Source organism: Populus alba, chromosome 7 (genome assembly GCF_005239225.2).
Source record: "Populus alba chromosome 7, ASM523922v2, whole genome shotgun sequence".
NCBI classification, from domain to species: domain Eukaryota; kingdom Viridiplantae; phylum Streptophyta; class Magnoliopsida; order Malpighiales; family Salicaceae; genus Populus; species Populus alba.
In genome coordinates, this window is record NC_133290.1 from 9,643,159 (window position 1) to 9,670,533 (window position 27,375).

The 27,375-nt window shown below is 33.6% G+C and overlaps 4 protein-coding genes and 1 long non-coding RNA gene across 7 annotated transcripts; 4 read left to right on the forward strand and 1 right to left on the reverse strand.

Annotated features, from left to right (window-relative positions):
* Positions 1–1,002: 1,002 nt before the first annotated feature.
* On the forward strand, positions 1,003–4,511 carry LOC118049663 (pentatricopeptide repeat-containing protein At4g14850). The gene has a single exon (XM_035059721.2). The coding sequence runs from the start codon at positions 1,336–1,338 to the stop codon at positions 4,474–4,476; it is 3,141 nt and encodes a 1,046-aa protein (XP_034915612.1). The 5' UTR covers positions 1,003–1,335; the 3' UTR covers positions 4,477–4,511.
* A 3,558-nt stretch (positions 4,512–8,069) lies between these two features.
* LOC118049716 (uncharacterized) lies at positions 8,070–10,157 on the reverse strand. Of its 3 annotated transcripts, none has more exons than XR_004687747.2 (3): positions 10,143–10,157; positions 9,485–9,672; positions 8,070–8,393 (listed from the first exon to the last, which is right to left on the reverse strand). It is a non-coding gene; the product is annotated as an uncharacterized lncRNA (long non-coding RNA). The 3 variants fall into 3 exon arrangements; XR_004687745.2 differs by lacking the exon at positions 10,143–10,157 and adding an exon at positions 10,034–10,141; XR_004687746.2 differs by lacking the exon at positions 10,143–10,157 and adding an exon at positions 9,808–9,822.
* A 2,160-nt stretch (positions 10,158–12,317) lies between these two features.
* LOC118049712 (DEAD-box ATP-dependent RNA helicase 10) lies at positions 12,318–17,773 on the forward strand. The gene is made up of 13 exons (XM_035059791.2): positions 12,318–12,721; positions 12,834–12,969; positions 13,102–13,171; positions 13,297–13,359; positions 13,497–13,571; positions 13,709–13,828; positions 14,170–14,211; positions 14,302–14,376; positions 15,239–15,385; positions 15,529–15,666; positions 17,044–17,155; positions 17,240–17,328; positions 17,435–17,773. Exons 1-13 carry the CDS (start codon positions 12,535–12,537, stop codon positions 17,567–17,569), a joined length of 1,389 nt encoding a protein of 462 aa, XP_034915682.1. The 5' UTR covers positions 12,318–12,534; the 3' UTR covers positions 17,570–17,773.
* Positions 17,774–20,802: 3,029 nt separating this feature from the next.
* Positions 20,803–23,112, forward strand: LOC118049714 (pentatricopeptide repeat-containing protein At3g20730). The gene is made up of 2 exons (XM_035059793.2): positions 20,803–21,924; positions 22,033–23,112. The coding sequence occupies exons 1-2, from the start codon at positions 21,249–21,251 to the stop codon at positions 23,106–23,108; spliced, it is 1,752 nt and encodes a 583-aa protein (XP_034915684.1). The 5' UTR covers positions 20,803–21,248; the 3' UTR covers positions 23,109–23,112.
* Positions 23,113–25,624: 2,512 nt separating this feature from the next.
* Positions 25,625–27,337, forward strand: LOC118049719 (transcription termination factor MTERF15, mitochondrial). The gene has a single exon (XM_035059799.2). The coding sequence runs from the start codon at positions 25,958–25,960 to the stop codon at positions 27,113–27,115; it is 1,158 nt and encodes a 385-aa protein (XP_034915690.1). The 5' UTR covers positions 25,625–25,957; the 3' UTR covers positions 27,116–27,337.
* The last annotated feature ends 38 nt before the right edge of the window (positions 27,338–27,375 follow it).

The following is a 27,375-nucleotide window of genomic DNA, read 5'->3' on the forward strand; positions in this document are numbered from 1 at the left end:
AAAGTATAAAAGTAATGGAAGATTATTAGGAAGATTATGTGAAATTGTTTTTCCCCCTCTTATTGCTGACCATCAGGTTATAACAGAGACAGTAGTCAAAGTGGTTCAATCGATTTATGTAAATTAGTCTAGCCGTTTCTCAAAACAGCTAGATCATTTTCACTATTAAAAAAATAGGCATTTTTAGCTACAAACTCTTCTTTTCTTTTCTTTTTTCTTTTTTTTTTTATATCTCCTTAAACCCCTTTCCTTTTTCTTATTTCATTGCATTACACCTTAATTTTTATTATATTATTATTTTCAATTTATCTTGGAGTTTACAAGAGAGAAAATAAGAGGGGAAAGGTCATCGGTGTCAAATTAAAAGTCGGTAAGCCACACACACCGCATAGAGAGTGGAAGGGTCGTCGAGGCAATTCTAACATTGCCCTAAAAGCCACCATTTTCTCTCCATATGCACCTTCACGCGTCGCCCAAATAATACGAAAATAATTCACACTCTAATATATGCAATGTGTGCATCAATCATTTTTTTTAAAAAATAATATTTATATTTATTAAATTATCAAATTATCTCTAAATCAACTTAATTATAACAATAATAATAATAATAATAAAAAAAAAACTCGTTGAAAATATATATAAAAACCCTTAGACTCCTATTAAAGAGATTTTGTTTTTTAAAGGAAATGTAATTATTTTAATGTGCTTCAAAAAGTGAATAGTGGGGAAAAAAAACCTTGGCCCCAGTTAAATAATTTATTTTTGTAAGAGTAATTTAATTATTTTAATATGAAAAAAATAATATGCATAATAATTAATGAACCTTGAAAAAAAACCATATTACCCTAATAATCAATTTAATAATTTTTACTGAGAATGAAAAAATAATTATTATATTATTTAAAACCACAATGTTTTGTGTTTGTATGCATAATGAAACCATGATTCCTTTTATGTTTTTTTTTTTTTAATAAGGTTTTTCTATTGAATACTTGATCACCCTGTTTTAAGATAGTGCATCCAATTCCTGAGCTATTTTTTAACAGTTGCTAGATTTCATTATCTTGAGTGAGTGAAGTCGTCCCAATAATTTATAGACTTGAAATCTCACATGGATGGAGTTTTATTTCAAATTAGTTTAAAGATCGACTCCATCAAACCCGTTTTACCAAGATCTAACTTTTATGGCAAATGGATGACTCTGTATCAATATAGAAAATCTCATTAGTATATTATGGTGAATGTTACCATGAAGGTTGTCAGAGCTCGTACGAGCATACACTGCTTTTTCTCAGCCTCTCTCCGGGGCAAAACAAGTAGTTAAACCTGGCTATGTGCTGCCGAAAACTCTCTACTTTCAAACCCAAGCCTCCACTAATACCCCCCATTTTTTCCCGCCGGTACTCAAACCCAAAATCCATCTCAAGAATTTCCTTAGAATGCCGAATCATAGAAGAAGAACCCACAAACATGAACACAAACAGACATTATGGGACACATGTTTCCCTCTTAAACCACCCAAACCCCGAAATCTCCTGTTTTTATCAGAAGGGTTTCTCTCAAATCACCAAAGAAGTTACTGGAAAAGCTTTACATGCACTTTGCATTAAGGGATTAGTCAATTTAACCGTGTTTTACAGTAACACTTTGATTAATATGTACTCAAAGTTTGGCCATATAGGTTTTTCTCGTTACCTGTTCGATAAAATGTCTGAAAGAAATGATGCTTCTTGGAATAATATGATGTCGGGGTTTGTTCGCGCGCGTTCTTACAGGGAATCGATGCGGTTCTTTAATGAAATGAGGGATTTTGGGGTTAAGCCAAGTGGGATTGCTGTTGCTAGTTTGGTAACGGCCTGTGAGAGGTCAGAATGGATGCTTATTGAAGGGGTTCAAGTTCATGGCTTTATTGTTAAAGTTGGTCTTCTGAGTGATGTTTTTGTTGGCACTTCGCTTGTGCATTTATATGGAAATTATGGATTGGCTGCAGATGCAATGAAGGTCTTTCAGGAGATGATTTATAAGAACGTAGTTTCTTGGACTGCACTGATGGTTGCTTATGTGGACTATGGAGAACCAAGCATGGTAATGAATATATATCGGCGAATGAGGTCTGAAGGAATGAGTTGCAATGACAACACAATGTCTTCTGTGATTAGTTCTTGTGTGTCACTTGAAGATGAGTTGTTGGGTTATCAAGTTCTTGGACATGTAATAAAGTATGGATTAGAAACTAACGTTTCAGTTGCAAACTCTCTTATATCAATGTTTGGTTATTTTGGTAGCGTGGAAGAAGCTTGCTATGTTTTTAGTGGCATGGATGAACATGACACGATATCATGGAACTCAATGATTGCGGCATACATACGTAATGGTCTTTGTAAGGAATCATTAAGATGTTTTTCTTGGATGTTCCGTGTTCACAAGGAAATAAATTCTACTACACTTTCAACTATGTTAGCAGGCTGTGGTTCTGTGGATAACTTGAAGTGGGGAAGAGGAATTCATTCTTTGGTGCTGAAATTTGGGTGGAACTCAAATGTTTGTGCATCCAATACTTTAATAACCATGTACTCTGATGCTGGAAGATGCGAAGATGCAGAATTGGTATTCCAAGGGATGGTGGAGAAGGATATGATTTCATGGAATTCCATGATGGCTTGTTATGCTCAGGATGGGAACTGCCTGGATGCCCTGAAACTTCTTGCTACAATGTTTTACATGAGAAGAGGAGCAAATTATGTGACCTTTACAAGTGCATTGGCTGCATGTTCAGATCCTGAATTTGTTACTGAAGGCAAGATTCTTCATGCCCTTGTAATTCATATTGGTCTTCATGAAAATGTGATTGTTGGCAATGCATTGGTTACACTGTATGCAAAGTCTGGTCTAATGATTGAAGCAAAAAAGGTATTTCAAACAATGCCTAAGCGAGATGGAGTAACTTGGAATGCTCTCATTGGTGGTCATGCGGACAGTGAAGAACCAGATGAGGCATTAAAAGCATTCAAATTGTTGAGAGAAGAAGGTGGTGTACCTATAAACTATATTACAATTTCAAATGTTCTTGGTGCTTGCTTGGCTCCTAATGATCTATTGGAACACGGGATGCCCATCCATGCTTTTATAATTCTGACAGGATTTCAGTCTGATGAATATGTGCAGAATTCACTTATAACAATGTATGCCAAGTGTGGTGATCTTAATTCGAGCAACAACATATTTGACAGTTTAACTTCTAAGAATGCTAGTGCGTGGAATGCTATGATGGCAGCAAATGCTCATCATGGTTATATGGAAGAGGCTCTGAAATTCCTTCTGGAGATGAGGCGTGCCGGAGTAAATGTGGATCAGTTTAGTTTTTCTGAATGCCTTGCTGCTGCTGCCAAGCTGGCAATATTGGAGGAAGGCCAGCAGCTTCATGGTTTGGCAGTCAAACTTGGTTGTGACTCGAATCCATTTGTTGCAAGTGCCACAATGGATATGTATGGAAAATGTGGGGAAATTGATGATGTGTTAAGAATAATTCCTCGACCAATCGACCGGTCACGGTTATCTTGGAATATATTGACGTCATCTTTTTCCAGACATGGGTTTTATGAGAAGGCTAAGGAAACTTTTCATGAGATGATAAATCTGGGAGTAAAACCAGATCATGTTACCTTTGTTTCTCTTCTTTCCGCCTGCAGTCATGGGGGTATGGTGGAGGAGGGTTTGGCGTACTATGATTCAATGATAAAGGAGTTTGGTATTCCAGCAAAAATTGGGCATTGCGTATGCATTATTGATCTTCTTGGACGATCAGGAAGGTTTGCCGAGGCTGAAACTTTCATTAAGGAAATGCCAGTTTCACCAACTGATCATGTTTGGCGGAGTTTATTGGCAGCATGTAAAACCCATGGCAATCTGGAGCTTGGAAGAAAAGCTGTAGAAAATCTTTTGAAGTTGGACCCCTCGGATGATTCTGCTTATGTTCTCTATTCAAATATTTGTGCAACCACTGGGAAATGGGAAGATGTAGAGAACATCAGGAGGCAAATGGGATTAAATAAAATAAAGAAGAAACCTGCGTGCAGTTGGGTCAAAATGAAGAACAAGTTGAGTTTATTTGGAATGGGAGACCAGTCCCATCCACAGGCTAGTGAAATATATGCAAAGTTGGAAGAACTTAAGAAGATGATTAAAGAAGCAGGCTATGTCCCTGATACAAGCTATGCCTTGCAAGACACAGATGAAGAACAAAAGGAGCACAATCTTTGGAACCATAGCGAGAGACTCGCCTTGGCATATGGCTTGATCAGTTCTGCTGAAGGTTCAACTCTTAAAATTTTCAAGAACCTTCGTGTTTGTGGTGATTGTCATTCTGTATATAAGTTTGCTAGTGGAATTCTTGGGCGGAAAATCGTATTACGAGACCCTTATCGGTTTCATCAGTTTAGTGGTGGCCAATGTTCATGTACTGACTATTGGTAATTGAGCTACTAATCTATTATTGGTAACTTAGGGTATCGGAGTTGCATTAATCTAATATCAGGTATGGAACAGAATCGTCATGGCATGGGGAAACAAGAATTGGTTCATGTGTGCTTGTGTAGAAAAAGGATTTTGAATCATCAGAAGCTGGTAAATCCCGTTTTCTGTCATCAAGCAGAGATGACTTGCCTGCCTTCTGGATTAGAGCCTTTTAGTGGATCTAAAAGTCTGGACACCCAGAATCAGACTATAGCCTTGAGGCAAAGAACTTGAAAATTGGATCTAAGTATTTTCCATGCATTATTTTATCGATGCACATCAAACGATCCTTGTGTTGTAATGTGTATATGAGCTCCCAAACCTGGGAGGCTGAAAAGGAGAAGCAAAATGCAAATCTATTTATTTAATAAAGTGGCTCATGTCTTCCGGTAAAAAACAATGAAAAGGATGGCTCAAGTCCAATGATAATTTCTATCTCGACCAATATCAAATTAAGAATTGTTTCAGAATCATTAGTTTTTGGAATCTGAAACCATAACAACATTTTGATTACACAACAACAATTTTACCAACAGGATCAAGCTTTTCCTGTTCCTAACTTGGAAGCCTGACTCATCAAGAGCTGTCGGAGCAAGTTCCTGCTATTTTTATGATCAATGGAGGCAAAAGTCTCACCATGTTTCTTTTGCCAAAACTTGAAACTGGAAGGCTAGAATACGACAAGCATTAATAAGTGGTGAAACTGGTAAAACCATTCAATTACAAGCTTCATTGTTAATTCTCTTTGAGGTATAGACCTTTATTTGAATGAAACACACACTAGCCAAAGTTTCTGGTTTTGAGATTTTCTCCAGAAATGTACGTACGGCCCGCGTTACAGACTAGGGAACCAACAGCAAAATGCACTTAAATGGTCACCAGTATTCATGGATGAAGCATCTATTTCAGTTACCAACACAGCACCCACTCTTTCCCTCCACCATCCATCATAAACAATCTTCCTCCCTCCTTGTTATTTTCCCAGTCATACTTTGTAACATTGCTGCACATTGAAGCTTTTGGCTCTTACCATGAGGAGCATGCCATGTTAAATGATAGAATGTGCAACTGAGGATACAATGAAGGAAAACAATTTTCTCGAGAAAACGAAAATACCCATGGTCGGTGAAAGAACTTGACCGTGGTGTTGCAATCTCCAAAACCCCACAAAACAAACAAAATTTGTAGATGATCACAAAGGCATAGATGTTCATGTTCCATCTCAAAGACCTGTAATGTGTCCTCATAAAAGAAGTGAAAGCGGCTAATGCTAGCTCTTCCACACCACCTTTACTGAATCCACTGAAAAAAATTCCAACACTGTCATAAATTGCTGGCACATCTAAGAGATAAAGAGAATTTGGCTAGTTCTCTTTATATTGCTGTCTATGAAGAGGATTGTCTAAATACGAGTCTCAGGTGATACAAGCTAGCAATACCATGCATCTTACAGTTAACAATGGAAACTCTGGTAAGTTTCGAAAAATAAAATTGAAATAGTAAAAATAGAGTTGTGAAAAGAAAAGGTTCAACAGCTAAACTAAATGGTGGGTTTTCTTGTTTGCATGGATGGAGATGTTGGGAAATAGCTTTATCTATTACTTTTTTGTTGGAAGATTGGATATATCCTAATCCATTTTTAGTGAAATTTAAGCACAAATTTAGTTTTGATTTGAGTTTTAATATTTATATATAATTTTAAAAAATTACTTTTTTTATGAATTAATAAAATTTATAGAGTTGCAAATTTTTCCCATCCTTTCTCTCTTCTTTTCTAAGCTTTTCTATTCTTTTTTTTAAAAAAAACTTTTCAAGATTCAACTCCTTTTTTTTTCTTTCTTTCTTCTAATTAGCTTCTTCTTTCTCTCTTTAGTTCTTTTTTAATTTTTACTTTATTATGCATCAACTTTAATCCTAGCGCAAGGCATTTAGTTGTTCCTATAACTAAATCAAAAAACTTTGTTTAAATTTTTAAAATTCATCACAACTCAAACACTAATATTTATGAAAAGTTCTCATCAATAGTTTAATTTGTATATGCCCGATAAAAATATAATTTTTTTAAACTCTCAAGTTATTATATATTAATGTGGTTTAGGTTGAGTTTGGGTAGGGTTTCATGTCAGGCAGGGCAATATCTATACCCTGCTCAAACCTGACTTTTTGCTTTTGTGTATTATCTAAACTTGACCCAAACCTAAATAGATAAAAACATTTCTTATCATTCAAGTTGATTCGGGTCAATATCCATCAATTTTCAATGAAATTTCCATCCCTATGTAAAATGGCAAACAAATATAAGTGAGTAATATGAAAAATGTGAGATTGTAATGAGAAATAAACAAGTGTTAAAGAAAGAATAAATTATGTGTTTAAACAATATGAAAGGAATAATCATGTGTTGAATAAGTGTAAAAAAATAATAATTAGATGAATTGGATGCTAATTAGAAATATTTCTTTGAGATCAGGAACAATTCCTTAATCATATAATGTGAAATCAGGAACATTGGTTAATGAAGTTTTGCCACCAAGACAATAGATGTAAGAGACAAATCATTAGCCTTATTACTTAGCTTTATTAATTTCTGGAAGTAAATTGATCCGCAAAACATCAACAACCCCTCTATATTGCTCTATTCGTGTTGCAGCTTCTTAAGCCTTTTCAAATACTACAACTTTGTTTGAGTGGATTATCGAGCTTGGATTTCAAATAATGCTCGGTTTTTCTCTGAATTAAAAGTTGCTCTGGTAACAATCAGTTTTATGTAAAATAAGACTAGACATCTCTTGATCTTCTCGATAAAAAGAAAAGCACATACACGCTTGTACTAATTTAGAACAACAATAAAACTCTTAAAATAAGACTTATATTTCACTTGCAACCTAAACTTGATATGTATACAAACTAGTAATAATACATGCTATATATTAGACTAGTCATCATACCCGCGCTCTGCTGCGGGTATCCAAGAATATTTATTTTCCACAAATAAAATAATATTTGCATAAAATGCAATGACAGAAGGACATGCGTGAATAACATGGGTCATTGATTGTATCGATAAGAATAATTAAACTGTTTTTTTCATTGTTTTTTTTTTTTTTAACAATTGTTGTGTACCGATGAAAGGTGAAAAAACTTAATAACAATGAAAATTTTTTATTTTGAAGTTCTATGAGTAATAGCCAGCCCTCCTATAGAGAAATTATGTCAGAAGTCAGAAGGTCCTCTAATATATGGGTAGCTTTAACCAATAGAATATGAGAAATATATCATGATGTATAGATGTGATGTGAACGTAAAGGAGATGTTTTTAATTGATCGGATGAGTCACGGGAAAATCTGTTGAAAAAATGAATAATAACAATAATTTCTAGTGGTAAAATATTGGGGGTGCTGGGTTCGAATGAGCTGATAACTTTGTTGATGATCATAATTTATATTTGTAGATGAAGCTGCTAACACAAACATCTCGGAAATAGATGTATAGAATAAATGGAATTGAAAAAAAAAAAGCATGATAATTAGCTTTATGAATGCATTGATAGCTATTAACCAAGCAAGGAAAAAAAAATATATTCTGACTATTCAAAGTAGCAAACAATTAAAGTACTCATTTAAAACTAACAAAATGAAAATTTAGTTCAAAACATGTGGTTAATTTTGCGCAAGCCAAGTCTGTCATCATCATGGGACTAACATGACTTTATACATATCTGTTAGTATTTATACCGAAGGCATGTTTCATGTATGCTCTTTATCTATAGGAACCGAATCCTATGCCAAGAAGAAGAAGAAGAAAAAGAAAGACGGTGCGAGGAAAGGACAAACTTGCTGATGTAGTGGTGATAATGATTCCAGCCAGGTTTCAACACCTATAAATTGCAAAAATAGAAAAATAGGATGAACATGTTGTAAATATAATGGATTGCATATATAGAAGCATCAAATCTTAGTTGTGAAATGCTGCATAAAGCATTGTGCACTTAATTGCACATTTTCTTAATATGACTCTTAGAAAGAAAAAAAAGGATTGGATAACCTTGTGCACTATGAATCACAGATTTTGTTTGCAATCATCTCCACTGAAAAAAATCAAAGCAGAGTTTGAAAGCATGGTTTATGTCATTTCAGCAAGTTTGGTATCCCAATGCAGTAAGTTATTAAAGGTGACCAACTGATCCAATAGAGTGAAGCACTGAGGGCAAAATGTAAGAAGAAAGAAATCTGCTAGCCCAGAACATTGCAGTTTCTGTTATTCATTGTAGGAACAGCAGTTCCTGACATTTTCTTAGGTGCAATACAGATCATAATCAATCTCCTTTCCCCACCAACTATAACTTAAAATGTTGTCTATGTTATAACAACTTTGAACCCAATCTAATTTTATAAGTTCTCAAACTATTTCCTAAAGATATACGCTGGAACATCTCCAATCATCACAATCAAATCAGAAATTGTTCTATATACAGTGAATATGATCATGACCAACTTCATATGATTTTTGAATTAAACATTAAAATCTGGCATGAAGATAGACAAAGCAAACACATTGAACACTATTATGGAATGGAGACAAATCTGGCTTCTTTTTTTTTTTACATAGAGCACCAGAAAATTTCATAAACAATAGCTAGTGATTTATCCAATTTCTAAGCATTTCTAACATATCAAGTCCCAATAAAAAGCTCAGAATTTCTTCCAAAGTTCTATATTTTAAATTAGCATTAACTTTCGTAAACAACTCATAACAATTCAAACTAACTAACCTAAACTCGCGGACTCGTCCAATTACCCACCTAATCACTGACTTTCCCAAAGCCAGAAATTAAAAAACACTTCTAGAAACCAGCCTCTTAATAAATTAAAAATCCAATAATAATTAGCCTCAAAATCATTTGTCTATAGCAAGGGGGGACATTTTGAAATAAAAACCTCTTCTGAAAACCACTTAAAAATTGATTACCTGAACATCACAAGGGTTCCAATGAATTCCCATACAATTAATCTATCATGCAAGAACCATCCATCACCAACAATGTTAGGAACATGTCAAAACCATCAGCAAGACATATTCTCACAACCACCTTGGTTTCGTAACCTGAATCCCCACTCAAGGCTAGGTGAATCAATGGCTTCGAAGGTCAAAGCAACCTGTAACAAAGTAAAAAGGGAAACAAATCAGTATCTCCAAGTAAGAAACAAATAAACAACCAAAACCAAACAAAAAAAAAAAGAAAAGTATGGAAAGATAAAACATGAAAGAGTGTGTAGATGCAAAAAACCTACACAGAGAATCGAAAACCCATCAACATGAACAAATGAAAATAAAAAAAGCAGACAAAAATCAAAACTCATCTCTTAAAAAACTTTGCGAACCGCAAACAAAAAGAAGTAGATCCATGGAAAAAAAAAAACAACTTATAATAATAAGAAAAGAGAAGAAAGAAATGCAAAAATTGTTCTGCCTTGAGGGAAAGGGAAAAAGGTGAAAAATTGTGGTGTTTATCCATACGTGTTTCTAGACTTGAAAAGAAGAGAGAAAAACTCTGCTTGTAAGTTCACGCTACAACCAGCGAAAAGTTAGAAAAGAAGAGAAATTGAAATTGAAAACACGACTTAACTATCGTGAGAAACACTGCTTGAATCCACAGTTACATGAGTCTGAATGAACAGTATTTTCGCAACATGTTTTAGTTTTTTTGTTAATATGGAGTAGTGATGGTACAAGGAGAAACCCTAACAAAAGGTTCTAGCCATTACATGCATGAGCTAAGTTTACTACCTAGCCATAAAAGACTTCTTATTTGTTCAATAATCAGCCTTTAAAGGCCATGTTGATGTATTAAACACACTCAGTTAAAGAATCAAACAAGAGTTAAATGATTTCACGAGTTGAATAGATTAATAGATATTAAAATATCATTATTCTCTCACCTAATCTAAAATTAAGGCATATACTTTTAAAAGTGTCGTGTAAAAGCATGAATCCAATAACAAAATGAAATTAACATGGATGCTAAAAATTAAAGCAGAAGACAAACATATTAACAATAAAAAGACAATAAATCAAAGCTTAGTCCTAAAAATTTTCTGATAAAGTGACCATTCTTTTACATCCGATATGACGGACAACCCAAAAAAAATGTATGGTATTTTAGAAACAGGGGTGAAGAATAGGATTGCGACACCTGATATAATTGAGGACTTTGGCATCAAACCTGGAAACCAGCGGTTATTCTCGAAACGGCCTCGCACCGCAACCAGAATAAAGTAGAAAAAAGCAGCTTTCGAAAGAAAAGGCATTACTCAAGGCTTCAAGAACTAAAATACACAAAAAGTAGATGATGGTTCAACGCATTTCAGAAAATGAAAAAGGTTGGAAGAAGCTCGATAATATTCTACATGTCCATACGTAATGCTCAAAGGAGAAAAGGAGAAAACACAAACTAACTGCAGGAATCCAAACTCTTTAAAAAAAAGAAATCAAATTATAACCAATCTCAGACCACCGTCTCAGACCACCGGAGGCCATCCTAGAGTGAATGGTTGAGAACTACTTCATATAATTGGTGATATTACCCAGCCAGCTCCCTGCTATTTCGAACCCGAACTCCATAATCAGGACCCATGCCCGGTATTTGGCCTTAATGTTTGAATCTTTTGAATCGGCAATCATGCATATCAAGAAATCAGAGAAGAATCACGTCATTGTGTTTAATTTAGCTATTTAAATTAACATATTTATTTTTATAACACAAGTCATAAATTTGGTTTTGTTCAAAAATATTATTAGTTAAAATTATTATTTTTTATTTAATCAAATGATAGTAGAAATAAAAACAAATATATCATGCAAGATTGTCTATATTAAACAATCAGGAAAATTGGACTTGATTTTTTTAAAAATATTTTTATTTTATTTTGGATGGAAAATATTTTTTAGAAATTATAAAAAATTTAAAAATATCATGTTATTTACTAATTATATCAAATTTGATTCTCAAATTTTTATTGCTATATATATTTTTTTATTTTTTTTTCAATTTCATCTCTTAGAATTTGATTTAATTTAATTTTTATATTTATTTTGGATAGAAATCACTTTTCAAAAATTATAAAAAATTTAGATATGTCATGTTATTGCTGATTATATCAAATTTGATTGTCAAACTTTTAAGTGCTTTATGTTTGGTTTTGATTTTGTTTTCAATTTTATCCTTTAGAATTTGATTTAATTTGATTTTTATATCAGTTTTAATTTTTATTTTTATGATTGTTATTTGCTTTTCTTTTATTATTTTTTTAACTGAAATTTTTTATTTATCAGATTTGGTCCTTATTTTTTAATTATTATTTATTTTATTTAAAATAATTTATGAAATTATAATTATTTTTTTTAATTTCATTATCTTTCAACTTTTTATCTATTATATTTCATCTTTGATTGTTATTATTTTATTTTAAATAATTTATAAAATTAGATTTTTTTTTTCAATTTGATTCTCATTTAATTTTTTTAATATATAAGATTTGTTATTCATTATTTTAATAAACTTGAAAAATAATAAAATATTAAAAATTATTTTTCAACTTTTTTTTTCCTACATAACTAAATACTAGAAAATATATTCAACTCATTTTTCATGATATTATTAAATATTAAAAAAAATATTGTTTATTTTTCATGAACCTATCAAATATTAAAAAAAAAATTATTTGTTTTTTAAATTAAAAAAAATATTTTCACAAACAAACCGATCTAAAAAAAGTATTCTTTTAACCCTACACTCTCTTAAACCCTAATAAAGTCTTTGAAATCAGTTTTCTTTGTTCACTCTTCCCACCGCCTTTTCCTACCAGTAGCTCCCGAGTTGCTTCACCTCTGTTTTTCACGCGCAACCGCCACTTCCACCATCAATTAAGCAAACCCACTTGTTAAAACTTTCATTTTTCAATTGAACCTATAATCAACCACCTAAAGTTCAAAACTTTAAACAAAAAGAGAGGGAGACAATGGCAGAGGTGACAGAAGAAGTGAAGAGTTTTAAGGATATAGGAATATGTGATCAATTGGAGAAAGAAGAAGTGAAGAGTTTTAAGGACTTAGGAATATGTGATCAATTGGTTGAAGCATGTGATAGTTTGGGTTGGAAAAACCCAACAAAGATTCAAGTTGAAGCTGTTCCTCATGCCCTTGAAGGTATAATTTATTAACCTTTTCTTTCACGATTGTTCTTCTTTTTTTTTCCTTTTTAACAAATTAGGCGTTTTAATTTGTTTGTGACTTTTAATGGGTGTGTATATATATACAGGCAAAGACTTGATTGGTTTAGCACAGACTGGTTCTGGTAAAACTGGAGCTTTTGCTTTACCTATACTACAAGCTTTACTTGAATCTTCACAGAAATCTGTTCAACCTTTCTTTGCCTGCGTTCTCTCCCCTACAAGGTTGGTTTTCTAGTAAGTCATGTTTTTGAAGTGTTGTTGTTTTCCTTTCTTTTTTATTGTGTTAAGTGTTGGAAATAATAAACAAGTTGTTCTGTTTTGTTGGTTGTTGTTTTTGTTTTTTCTTTCTGAAAGGGAGTTGGCAATTCAGATTGCCGAGCAATTTGAAGCTTTAGGATCTGGGATTGGTTTGAGATGTGGGGTGGTAAGTTTTCACTTTCCATATTATTTGAATTGGTGCTCTTGTCGTTGTCTACACATTGTCCACTGAACTTTGATGGTAAACTTTATTTGCTTTCTTTTTTTTTTCCTCTGCTGTTTCTTTGCTAGCTTGTCGGAGGTGTGGATATAGTGCAACAGACTCTTATCCTTGCCAAAAGACCACATATTGTTGTAAGTATTTATTTTTGTTGTTATTTGTAAGTAAAATTCAAATTGCTCCCTTGTAGAACTAATTGAATAAGGGATTTTTTATGATGAATTTATTAAATCATGAATGATTGGTTATCAGTTTCTTTCATCATTTGTAGGTTGCAACACCTGGACGCCTTTTGGATCATCTGTCAAATACCAAAGGTTTTTCTCTTCGTACATTGAAGTATTTGGTACGTTCATTTTTCTGTCCTTGTGCAAGCCATTAGATTCTCAAGAAGTTTCTTTTGCATTGTTCTTTTTTTGGAAAATATCCTTGCTTTGTGTTGAATTGATTGGATGTTTTCCTGGTTGTATGCATTTTGACCAGGTCTTAGACGAGGCAGACAGGTTACTGAATGAAGAGTTTGAGAAATCCCTAGATGAAATTTTAAATGTTATTCCACGGGATCGAAAAACATATCTGTTTTCTGCAACCATGACAAAAAAGGTTAGTAGCACATATGTATGCACAATTCTTTTGTTTATTTTGATCCAAGTCCTTGCATAAGTTAAACCTCTGAGGCTTACTATGCATTTTGCAAAATTTTAGGGTTAACCCTTTTTCTGGATTTTTCTCATGTATGATATGCAATAAAGTGAAAGGGTATTTGCATATGGATCTTAAAAGTGTGAGAAGAAGAGCAGCTGATGTAATATTGGCAATTTAACAATAGTTAGATGGTATCATTAGTTCAAGAAATAAAGGCGTATGGGATTGGTAGCATAAAGAAGGGAGAGAAATTGATGAGGGAATACTGAAAGTTTGATCAAGTTCTCTTCTTTTTACAGGTGAAGAAGCTCCAAAGAGCTTGTTTGAGAAATCCTGTTAAGGTATGATGACAATACCTCCACCCTTATTTATTCTTCCCACTTGTTTTCCTTATTGGTTTGGTACTATGTGTCATCTTTCAATTCTTTCAGATTGAAGCAGCATCAAAATATTCCACTGTTGACACTCTGAAGCAGCAATATCGTTTTGTTCCTTCTAAACACAAGGTCTGTCCTGTCTCCATTGTTTGGCATTACTTCATATGATACTGCAAAAGAAAGACTAAATTTATAAGCAAGTATATACTTTTGATGTTTGTCACTGATACAATGGAAATTCAACTTATTTGTATGCTCATTATGGAGTTTGTCTTGGCAAACATTTTTATTCAAGGAAGGATCCTATCAGTTTGTATAAGGTTATAAAAAATATTGGATCTAATGTGTTCGAAAAATTTGCTGGGATTCTATTCTGTGTGCCTGTGAAGGCTGTCTCTGAATATTCTTACAAAAGAACAAGCGCATTTCTGTTTTTCTTCCCAAATTATGTTTCCATATTGGTATAAAAGAGAATTTGTGACTTCCAATTTGTCTGATACCTATATTCAGATGTCTTGGAATTTTTTTTATTTTGAAAGGAAAGGAGGAAATTTTTTTTTGAACTCCTAACTTTCTAATCTTCCACCAAAAAACAGTATTGGTTCCTGGATCTTGTTTTCTATACAATATCTGCATAGAAAGATCCTCCTTATTTTGGTATGTGTTTTTTCAAAAATATATTGTACAAGAAGGTGTACATTTATCATCAAAATGCAATATTCTTTTTGTAGATCTAAGATCTATGGTTGCATGCCCCAATTTTTTGCTAATCAAGTGCATGCCTTAGGACTTGTCAACTATGTGGTATTGTTGAGTTGATATTTATTGGCTTCATGCTTTACGCACTAGATAACTCTCAATGTGCGTAGAAATTTGTTATTTAATGTATTTCTGATGTCTCAGTCAAGAATTGCTTCCAGTTTTTTTAGTTTTTCTTTTGCCATAGCTCTCAATGTTACTCTTATATTTGCTTCATTTTTCATGCTTACAGGATTGCTATCTTGTATATATTCTGACTGAAATGTCCAATAGTACTGCCATGGTTTTCACTCGAACATGCGATGCAACTAGCTTTTTGGCTTTGGTTCTCCGAAATCTTGGTCTAAGGGCCATCCCTATTAATGGTCACATGAGTCAGGTACAAGCACCTCAACTGGAGTGTTTTGTGCTTGATTTTTCTCCATTTGTGAAGATCAGTTTTTTTAATCCCCACTTCAATTCCTTACTTAAATGGTGATTACTAGATCTGCGCTCGCTTTGTTAATAAAATGTTTGTGGCAGCCAAAGAGACTTGGAGCCTTAAACAAGTTCAAGGCAAGGGAGTGCAATATTCTAATATGCACTGATGTGGCAAGTAGGGGACTTGACATTCCATCTGTTGATACGGTTATAAACTACGACGTCCCCTCAAACTCTAAGGTTAGATCTGCTAGTTTTGTGTGGATTCATACAAGAATACATTTGGAGTGCCATGTTTAGACCTAGGTTCTGTTTGCATTGAATTATGAAAAATGACTTTTGACTGTGAGTCATAATTCAAAAGTTAATATTCATAAATAACTTTTGACAAAAATGAGTAAGTAGAAGTATGTTTGGTAAGAATTGACTCTAATAACTTTTATGATGAAGAGAAGTAATATAAGTTTGAATCAATAAGTTAGAAGTTATAAATTGAACTATTTATTGAAGTGTTGTTTGGCATTGATGTGTTTTTAAAGGACGCTTTTAGCTAATAAAAGCAATGTTTGGTTGATACATGCTTTGGTTTGAAATCTAAACATGTGTGTCACTTTAAAAGAAAATTGCGTTGCATTTGAAACAAGGCAGGGTGTCCCTTGTGAAGCACATTTTCTTATTGTGAGGTTTAATTTTTTAATAAAAACAACAATTTTCTCCTCTCTTTTGAGTTATACTTCCCAAATATTCCAGTGTATTACATAATCATATTTAAAAATCATTGTTTTATATCATTGATTAAAAGATGTGTCTATATATATATTATCACCTTATTCAAGTTTTTTGTTTTGTTTTGTTTTGTTTTTTTCTTCTTCAGAACTTAAGAATTACTTTCATAAAAATTATATTCACATGTTATGTTAGTTTAAGAAGTCACAAGTAATTTAATTTAAATTAAATGTCTGTTTAGATGTTTTTATTATGGTCCTTATTGGTCATTTTATATCCCAAAAACACAACAATAGAATTTAACCAAACACTATTTAGCTATTTTAAATATTTATAAGCACAACACAATAACTAGTTATCAAACATTGCTTATGTCTCACAACATGAAACAAGATAGCGAAGCATAGCACAACAATACCTAACAGACCCTAAATCAAAACTTTGACTCAATTTGGTTATGACTTTTTTATTCAAGTCAAAAGTTGTTTCTAAGTCAAAAGTTAAAAAACAACTTAAATCAATTTGCGAAAGTCATACCAAACAGAACCCTGATTTCTAACTCTTATCAATATAGCATGCCGTATTTGAGATCTAGTTTCTCAACAATTTCTCTGCAGTGGACAAGTTCTGATCTATACTCTCAATGTTCTCATGTTATTTCTTAATTTAAAAAAAAAAGAGAGAAAAAGAAAGAAGAATCTTCCTTAGATTCCTCCCCCATGCACTCAAGCTTCTAATTTTTCCCCATCTATTTTTCTGATATGGCTTCTCATTATGTTGTGTTGTGTATCTGAACTTTTTCATCTATGCACCTAATATTACTGGTTTTAGTAGACAAAATAAAGGAGTCATATCAAGAGAATCACCTTTCTGATTCTCAATGTGTTGCAGGATTATATTCATCGTGTTGGCAGAACTGCTCGTGCAGGGCGATCTGGGGTTGCAATCTCACTAGTAAATCAGTATGAACTGGAGTGGTATCTACAGATAGAGAATCTTATAGGTAAAGCTAGACACTTCAATTTTGTTTATGGGAGGCATTTTTAAACAAGGGCTTTAGAGGCTAAACAGTTATGCAATGTTACAGGTAAAAAATTGCCTGAGTTTCCTGCTCAAGAGGAGGAGGTCTTGATGTTGTTGGATCGTGTTATTGATGCCAAAAGAATTTCTCACACGGTATTTATTAACTTGCTCAAGATCATTGCTGCTGTCATTGGTGTTGTTTTAGCTGATATTCATATTCATATTAATTAGAATAACTTGTGATCAAACACATCTGCAGAAACTTAAAGAAGGTGTGGGTAAGAAGAGGAGGGGTGGAGATGACGAGGAAGAAGACGATGTTGAAAAGTATTTAGGCTTCAAGCACAAGAAGTCCAAGAAGTTTAAGAAAGGAGACAAGCAACACGTCAAGTGAATGTACACAGTTTTGGATGTTTAAATAGCGTTTCCCCATTTGCTCTTATGTTTGTCAGATTGCTTGATGAGAAAATTATCATTAGATTTCGTAGTGAGAAAATTTTAGTTTTTTAATATTTGTAGATTTAAGTTATTCTGTGCTCTTTTAATAATGATATTCTATTCTCACATGTATTTATTTGTACGTTTCGTCTGTTTTTCACATTGGAGATGGATTATAACATGATGAACCGGCACAAAATAAATTTTTTTTAACTTGTCTCGACTCTCCTGACTTCGAAAGGCATATTTAGTCGCTCACATTTAAAATAAATGAAAAAAAAAGAAAAATCTTTGCCTGTCACAACTGCCCATCCGGACTAGTGAATAGTCATCCAACCACAAGGTTATTTTTTAAGTTTTATTGGGAGTTGGATTAATTTAAAAAATATATATATAAAAAGAAAATCAAAAGAAAAATAAAAATCATATGGCTAAAAAAAAGCCCAAGCACTTGCTTTTGTATCCAAAACATTATATAATATACTACAAGTGCTTAGCGTCCTTGTTATTGTTTACAGACACAAAGCATTGTAGATTGGAGCAGTGTAATAACAGCTTAGCTCTTTACACAAAGAGTTACACGGGCTGCGGAGGAGGAGTGGGATTGTCTTTTCGTTGAGTGCATTTAACATTGAAGGGCTTGACACAAAAAGTTGCAAGGGCAGCGGGGGGTTGGGTTGTCTTTTTGCTGGGTACATTTGGCATTGAATGGATGGATAGGGAGAAAATGGTTAGCATAAGCTTTGGTACGGCTGCAGGACATGAGGAGCGGGCATTTAGTGCTGCCCACACAAGGACAATTGGTGTTGGGGCTGCCTAGCCCTTGCATAGGGTAGACCCAAGCGCTACCTGGCGCTTGGGTGGCTCCAATGTGTGAGGAGACCCCAGCGCCACCTGTCGCTTAGGTCTTGGCAAGAGGCCTGATTAGCTATGGCAGCCCCAACGCGATGTGGCGCTAGGGCAACTCAAGCGCCAAGTTTCTGCTTCTCATTGTTATTATAATATTATTACTTATAATAAAAATGTTAATATTTATACCACAATTTGATAATATTTTTAGTATTCATACTATTACTTATAAATAAAATAATAATATTTATAGTACAAATAATACTATTTTTTATATGAATATTTTAAATTTTAATAAAAATAATAATATTTTTAGAGCAGATACTATTTATTATAATAAAATAATAATATTTGTAACACCAATTATATACTATTTTTAAGAGTAATACTTTTAATTATAAGAAAAATTAAAATATTTATAACACAAATTCTACTATTAATACTTTAAATTATAATAAAAATAGTTATAACACAAATAATATTATTTTTTATATTAATAATTTTAATTATAAATAAAAATTAAAATATTTAAAAACCTTCATCAAGACCTAATAGAATTGGGTCTAGCAAGACCCATTGAACTTGGGTGTTGACACGAACCCAAGACAATTGGTCCTCCTTCGAATCCAAGCGTCTGATGCCCTACATTAAGCGGGTGCGGGCTGGCTCACCCCAAGGGACCACCATCGTCACATGGCGCTAGGGTATGCACATGGGCAGGCGTTGCTTGGCTCAACCCAAGCACCCCTAAGCGCCACTTAGCACTCGGGTCCGTGTGCTAGGGTGGCGCTTGGCACACCACCCCAGTGCCAAGTGTTCGCTTGCTATTGTTATTATAATATGATTACTTATAAGAAAAATACTAATATTTATACCACAAATGATAATATTTTTAGTATTCATACTATTAATTATAAATAAAATAATAATATTTATAACACAAAAAATATTATTTTTTATATTAATACTTTTATTATAATAAAAATTAAAATATTTATACCACAAATAATACTATTTTTTATATTAATACTTTTAATTATAATAAAAATTAAAATATTTAAAATATTCATCAAGACCCAATAGAATTGAATAACGCAAGACCTTTTGAGCTAGGGTTTAGATGCCAGACCCCAACAATCGGGTCATTCCTCAGACCCAAGATAATCAGGCCCTTTGCCATGACCCAAGCGTGTTGGCTCCCCCAAAGGCACCCCCATCCCCATGCGGCTCTCAAGTCTGTACATGGGGAGGGCGTTGGTCTGGCTTACCCAAGCACTCTCAAGCACCACTAGATGCTCAGATCTAATTGCTAAGGAATGGTCGCCTAGCACTACATAATACTTTTTTTTATTATTTTTTTATTATGATTAAAATTATTAATATTAAAAATATTATTATTTGTGTTATAATTATTTTTATTTTTATTATAAATAAAAGTCTCGACGCGTCCACGTCCAGGCTCAATTTGGGTGTGGACACGTCCACATCCAACCCCAAGTTGGCACGCGTCCACGCCCATCCCCAAGTTGGGGTTGGACGCGTCCATGCCCAACAATCTGTGTGTTAATATAATAATGTGTGTTATAAATATTATTTTTTCTCTTATAATTCATAGTATTCATATCAAAAAATACTATTATTTGTGTTATAAATATTATTATTTTTTATTATAACTCAAAAGTATTGATATAAAAAAATTATTATTTGTTGTAAGCATCCTTGAAATTCTTAACATAATTATTTATATTATAAATATAATTATTTTTATTATAATTAATATTATTAATAAAATAATTAATAAATTTGAAAAAAAATTATTATTAATATTAAAAAATATTATTTTTTATATTATAAATTTTTACAATAATTTTTATGAAAATAAAAAATGAACTTGCCATGTAGCACGAGTATCTAACTAGTCATGATATATATTAAATTGAACAAATTTTATGGATGTGATAAAATTATAGGTTGAATTTAAAAAATTAATTCAAGTTAATATTTTTTAAAAAAATATTTAGATAATGATTAGAATCGAGTTGGGTTAATTTGAATTAATATGTTAAATCTATGAACTAGATCATAAGACTATGATAACTTTATATAAAGTAAATTAAAACAAATTATTTATATAGAAATCAAATATATTGAATCAATTAGGTTTCACAGCTTAATTTATCAAACTTTTGACATTAGTAGTAAACTATATATATTTTTTTAAAAAGTATTTTTTTATTTAATTATGTGATAATAAAAATAAATAAAGAAGAAAATTGAAAGAAATAGAAGGAAAACAAAATCTTGAGCATCGCCTTGCACAATTAATATTGTCGAACTGATTATATTATCTTATGGCCTTGCAATTAGGGGATGAAATTCAGGCCAGAGTAGAACTTTCTATTACTTTCAATTTATAACTCAGCAGTAGTGCTGTTGTTAATTTTGGTAGAACATTGTTGAAATGTTGAGCATGCAAGACATTTGGATAAACAGCAAAACAAGATTCTCCTCATGGCCTTCCACGGGCACATGTGTTCTTGCTCTAGTAGTGCTGCAACTTCCTCCCTTTATTTATTTCGAGTGTTGTTCATCTTAGAGCTTTGCTTGTGTTAATTAAAAATATATTTTCAAATAAAAATTATTTTACGAAATAATCCAAGAACATGAAATTCTCCGGTGAATCAAAACCCAACTGAACTAAACCCTTGACTGAAAAAATTGAAAATCAACCTTGTACAAAATTAATCACCATAAATAGCACCCCGATCTTGTTTCGTGATCAAACCATGAGAAGTCCAAACACACAAACGGTTGCCTACCTTTCCAAAGCACACCCAAAATTCAATGCCTCTAACCCATCTCAGTTAGACTACTCTTCCTACATGAAAAGCTTGCAACTTTGCATTGAAACAAAAGCTAAAAAACCAGGCCATTTGATTCACAACCAAATTTTAACAAACGGGTTTGCTTCAAATCTTCACCTAAGCACCAAATTAATCATATTGTACTCAAAACTTGGTGATACAGTCAGTGCACGAAAGGTGTTCGATAGAATGCCTGAAAGAACTGTTGTGTCATGGTCTGCTCAGATTTCTGGGTACTCACAAAATGGGTGTTACCAAGATGCATTATTGGTGTTTTTAGACATGCTTAGAGCAGGTTTTAAGGCCAATCAGTTTACTTATGGGAGCGTGTTACGCGCATGTACTGGTTTGAGGTGTTTGCAGAGAGGGATGCAAATACAAGGGTGTCTCGAGAAGAGTAGATTTGCTAGTAATCTGATCGTGCAAAGCGCTTTGCTTGATTTGCATTCCAAGTGTGGAAAGATGGAGGATGCTTGTTACTTGTTTGGAATGATGGAAGAAAGGGATGTTGTTTCTTGGAATGCAATAATTGGCGGATATGCTGTTCAGGGTTTTTCTGGTGATTCATTTCGAATGTTTCGTTCGATGATGCAAGAAGGTATTACTATTTTTATTTAAAATCTTGAAAGAAAACGTTTTGTTCTTTGATATATTTTTGTTTGTGTGGGTTTTTCTCTGATATACTTGAAATACAAGCACTCAATAGGTATGAACCCTGATCTTTTCACCTTTGGGAGTGTTTTAAAGGCGTCCGGTATGGCTAGTGATGTCATCAGAGTCCGCCAAATACATCAATTGATCATCCAACTAGGTTATGGATCGCATATTTCTTTGAGTGGTTCGCTAATTGATGCGTATGCAAAATGTGAAAGCTTAGCAAGTGCTCATTGCTTATATAAAAGTATGCCAATGAAAGATATGATATCTTGCACGGCACTGATGACTGGATATGCACGGGACAGTAACTACAGTAGCAAGGCCCTGGATTTGTTCAAAGAAATACAGCAGATGCACATGAAGATAGATGATGTTATATTATGCTCCATGTTTAATATATGTGCTAACATATCATCTTTGAGTGTGGGAAGACAAATCCATGCTCTTGCCTTAAAATGTAAACCCACTTATGATGTGGCCATGGGAAATGCTCTTATTGATATGTATGCAAAATCTGGAGAGATTAAAGATGCTAACCGTGCTTTCAATGAGATGGAGGAGAAAAATGTGATTTCATGGACATCATTGATTACTGGATATGGGAACCATGGACATGGACATGAAGCAATTGCCCTGTTTAAGAAGATGGAATGCGAAGGTTTGAAGCCAAATGACATTACATTCTTATCTCTTCTCTTTGCTTGTAATCATTGTGGATTGACAGGCGAAGGATGGGAGTGCTTCAACAACATGATCAGCAAATACAATATCCTACCACGAGCTGAACATTTTTCTTGCATGGTTGATCTTTTTGCACGTGGAGGGCTGTTGGAAGAAGCTTATAATTTGATATACAAGATGAATATCAAACCTAATGCCTCGCTTTGGGGTGCCATTCTTGGTGCATGCTACATCTATGGCAATATGCCCCTTGCAGAAGAAGCAGCCATACATCTTTTCAAAATGGATCCAGAAAATTCAGTGAACTATGTTGTTTTAGCAGACATATATGCTGCAGCTGGTTCATGGGACAATGCTTGGAAGATGAGAAAATTAATGGAAGAAAGAAATTTAAAAAAGGCTCCTGGGTACAGTTTTATACCTTACATTCCACAATCAAGTTGAGAAGTCAAACTCATAATTGCCTTAATGTTTTGATTGTCTTGTGAGAGGAAGTGGGAATTCTGTTTCAAACACTGGGATCTTAATTAAGTTGATAACAGAATAAGCGAGAGCTCTTATTTTATCTTATAATACTATAAATAATGTGAACAAGAGCCCACACTCCTCTTCCTGGTTTGCTTCTTGGTGACCGAAAGAGGCTTAAGGACATCAAAGCAGTCTAGTAAAGTACTTTTGGTTCACATTCTCATGCTCCCGAGCTTCTCAACACTGAGGTATATGCCATCAACTTTTGTTTTTCTTACCATGTTCAAGATGAGTGAAAAGAACTTTTAGTACTTGTATATATCTACCTGTTTATCTGAAGCTTATACTTTTAGGTTTTCCTTGCGTATCATCTTCTTGAAGAAGAAACCCTTTGAAAGATAAGGAATTGGAACTTTGAGTGTTCAAGACGGAAGAGCTCAACCTTTCTTTTTGCTAGCACAGGTGAATGGAGGACGGCCTGGAGGCCTTTATATTTTGCCCATGGATCAAATAATGAACTACAATATTCTGACCAAGTCCAATATTAGAATTTGAATTCGGGTGTCAAAATTTCTAGATATGTCATATTAGGAAGTCTTAATATTTTTTCAACATGATAAATTACTGTTTTCCTTCAGTTGAGGAGTTCAGTTCTGAATCAGGTAACGATTTGTTTCCTGTCATTGAAGCCTTTTGCAGAGAACCTGCTTGATTTTCACCCAGCTTTTTATGCCAAGTTCTTGAAGAAATTACAATTGAGAGGAAGTTCTTGCAGGGAATAGAGAATGGAGTACTTGCTGTGAAAAGAGAATGATATGAAACTGCTAGCCCTCGTCCTCTGCTCCATTCAACATTTAAATGCGGAGACATCTCAAGTAACTATTGCTCAGTTATTAGAGAGAAGCCAATCTCAAGTAAGCAACCCTACTTTCAATTGGAATTAGGATGTCACATGTCTAGTTACTTTAGTTTGGCATAAGATATTAGCTGATAAAGTAATTTACATCGGATTGTTTATAGGAAAGGGAGTCGAAGTTGAGCAATTGAAAATCTTGGAGTATGCCAAGGTGGTAAAAGAATCCCAAAACAGAAAAAGATAAGTAATAGAATAGCTAAAGTACTTTCCTTATTTTGGTAGTTTTGTTGTATGATCCATAATAGTGAGGCAACATGCAATGGCATTCTAAAGGCATTTGACCTAGAAAGGCCAACTTTTTTTTTTTTGGCTCTTTGTAATTATTTCCTGTTTTTCCTCGTCTGAAGAGTTATTTACTCAGTAACTTCGCCTATGATATCAGTTGTCTCCAGGATACTATCAGGTATCACCACATCAAACAAACATGGACCAGGAGCCTCATAACATCTTAATTGTGTTGCCAAGTTCTCCTTATCCTGTCACAAGCGGAGCTGGTATTTCACAGGCTCCTTAACGTCTTTTGTTAATTTTTTTGTGTGTGTATTAGTGAGGATGTATAGTGTTACGCAACTTATAACCATAAGTTGTAAATTATATGTTCTTGAAAGAATAAAGGCAAAATAAAAATATAACTAAACTACCGAATGTAAAATTTAATTTACCTTTTTTATTTTATTTTTTTAGAATGGGAGTAAAATTCAAAATTTTTATATTTTTTTTGTGTTTGTATTAACTATTATCTATTTTGTTATATATATAAACTATATTTTTTTTATTAAAAAGAAAATCCTCAAACCTCTCAAACATGTTGGGGAAAAAAATTAATTCCCTAAACTCCAAAACGAGAAATGACAGAGATAGAAACGGTGCAGAAACCATCCATCTTGTTTCCATTCCTAAACCAAATTTGTTTAGGAAAAATATAGCTTTTAATTGTGGTTGTGGCTTTTAAAAACCTATAAATTATAAGTTTAGAAAATAATACATAGAAAGATTAACTTTTAAAAAATTCATCAAACACTTAAAAACCACGTGTTTAAGAACGTAATTAAAAGTTGAAATTGTATTTGTTAAAAAAAAAGTTTTTTTACTTAAATTTATTTTGTTATTTTTTTGAATTGTTTTAACATGTTAATGTTAAAAATAATTTTTAAAAATAAAAAAATTATTTAAATATATTTTTAAATAAAAAATATGTTACTTTAATTTTAAATTCTGTCTCTAGCCTATTACCAACCGAACACAAATAAATAAAAGGCACCATCCTACCATCTTTTAGTAACCCACATGCACCACAGAGTCATTCATCTACCACTGTCGTTTGAGCATCACATAGGTAACAAGTGGTTCTTATAGGACGACATGTCGGGAGTTCTTTATAAACAACAGGGTTCCAAGGGGCCCCCAAACCTCCCTCCTCCTTCCCTGCTCGACTTTACCATCTCGTGCACTTCAGATCCCTCCTCTTCTCTCTCTCGGTGTGTGTGTGTGTATCTCTTGGCTTTGTATTGGTTTTTGACTAGCTTCATTTTGGTGTCTTGTTCAGGTTTGCGAACCCCACAGACTTTGGGTGAAAATAATTGGTGATAAACCCACGTACTCTCTCTCTCTCTCTCTCTCTCTCTGTCTCTTCCTTTCACTTTGATTCTTAATACAGAAATAAATGCCCTTTTAAAGACTCTATTTCCTTGTTGTTCTCTTGATATTAGAAATTCTTGTTGAAAATTCAGTTCTGAAGCTTTGATGAGCTCAAATCAAACACATCATATAACATTTTATCTTTTACCCTTATTCTCTTAGCTTCAATAGTCACTGTCCAATTTTTTAGCGTGTTAATGTGTTTCTTGAAGGGTTTTTCCCTAATTTATAAGACCCTGTTTCGGTTTTACTGAGATATTGTGAGATTGACATGGAAGCAAAACCCAGTTCTTTAGTTATCAAAGTTGGCTCCCTTTTGGTAAATTCTCAAAGATTTATTTTTTCAAGCAAAAACCCACTATGTAGTACTTGTATATTGTCTGGTACCTTCAAGTCTGTGACATGTTCGACAATAAGCCAAACCCAAGCTGAAAATGTATCAGGGGATGGTGCAGAGCAACCAGCTAACTCGGTTGAAGTTCTGAGGAGATATGGTTGTAGTGATGATGACATAGAGAAGATGTTCCTGCGACGCCCTTCTTTGCGCAATGCTGATCTTTCCCAGCTTCAATTCAAGCTAAATTTACTTTGGGGGTTGGGTATCACATCGAATGACCTTGTTAAGATCATTAATTGTCGCCCACGATTGCTTAGTGTTCGCATAAATCATTTTTTTGATGAGCGTCTGGAGTATTTTATGACCTTGTTTGGATCAAGGGAAACGCTACTCAAGGCCATTATTAGAAATCCTTCTCTCTTGACATATGACTTTCATAATAGGATTAAACCTGTCATCACACTATATGAAGGACTGGGTATTAGTAGAGAGGATTTGGTTCCCTTGCTATTGTCACGGCCTACTATGATTCCACGAACTTCATTTAATGATGAGAAGATGGAATACATACGCAAAAGTGGGGTTTCCAAGGGTTCCAATATGTTTAAGCATGTGGTTAGCATCATTGGTGTCTCAAGGAGTCAGACCATCTGTGAGAAGGCAGCAAATATAGAGAAGTTTGGGATGTCAAATGAAGAAGTTTGGCATCTTATCGGTCGTAGCCCCTATCTCTTGACACTATCTGTTGACAAGGTTCAAAGGAATATGACGTTTGTAGTGGGCACAATGAAGCTTCCTGCAAATGTGATCCTTGAGCACCCATTTTTGCTTTACAATAATCTGGAGGCTGTGTTGAAGCCGCGGTGGCTTCTTGCTGGGAAGATAGAGGAGATGGGTCTTTGCCCGAAAATTAAAGGATCATTGATGTTGAGGGCACTTAGGATGGCAGAACAGCGATTCTTGAAGGCATTTGTTTCATGTCACCCTGATGTTGTTGCTAAAGAATTGATGGACTTCTATACAACGGCAAAATGTGTCAAGCGGCTGGCCGTGTCATCGAAGAAGGCAGTGTTTAAAGGATTTCCTTTCTGAGTTTTGTTGCATGCCAGTGCTCATCATATTCCAGCTTTAATCCATCTGATAGTATGATTGAATTGCTGCGCACTTGGCGGGGACACTGAAATCCGAGTCACTGTTTACGCAAATGTATGATCTTCTATGATGAGGGAGTCCACTTGTTGTTCATTGATTAGGAGATTGAGGATATTCAAGAATTTTATTTAATTATATTATTGGATTTGAATTTATGTTTTATTTTTTTTATTATCTAGTGAGTTTTAAGGTCAAATTTG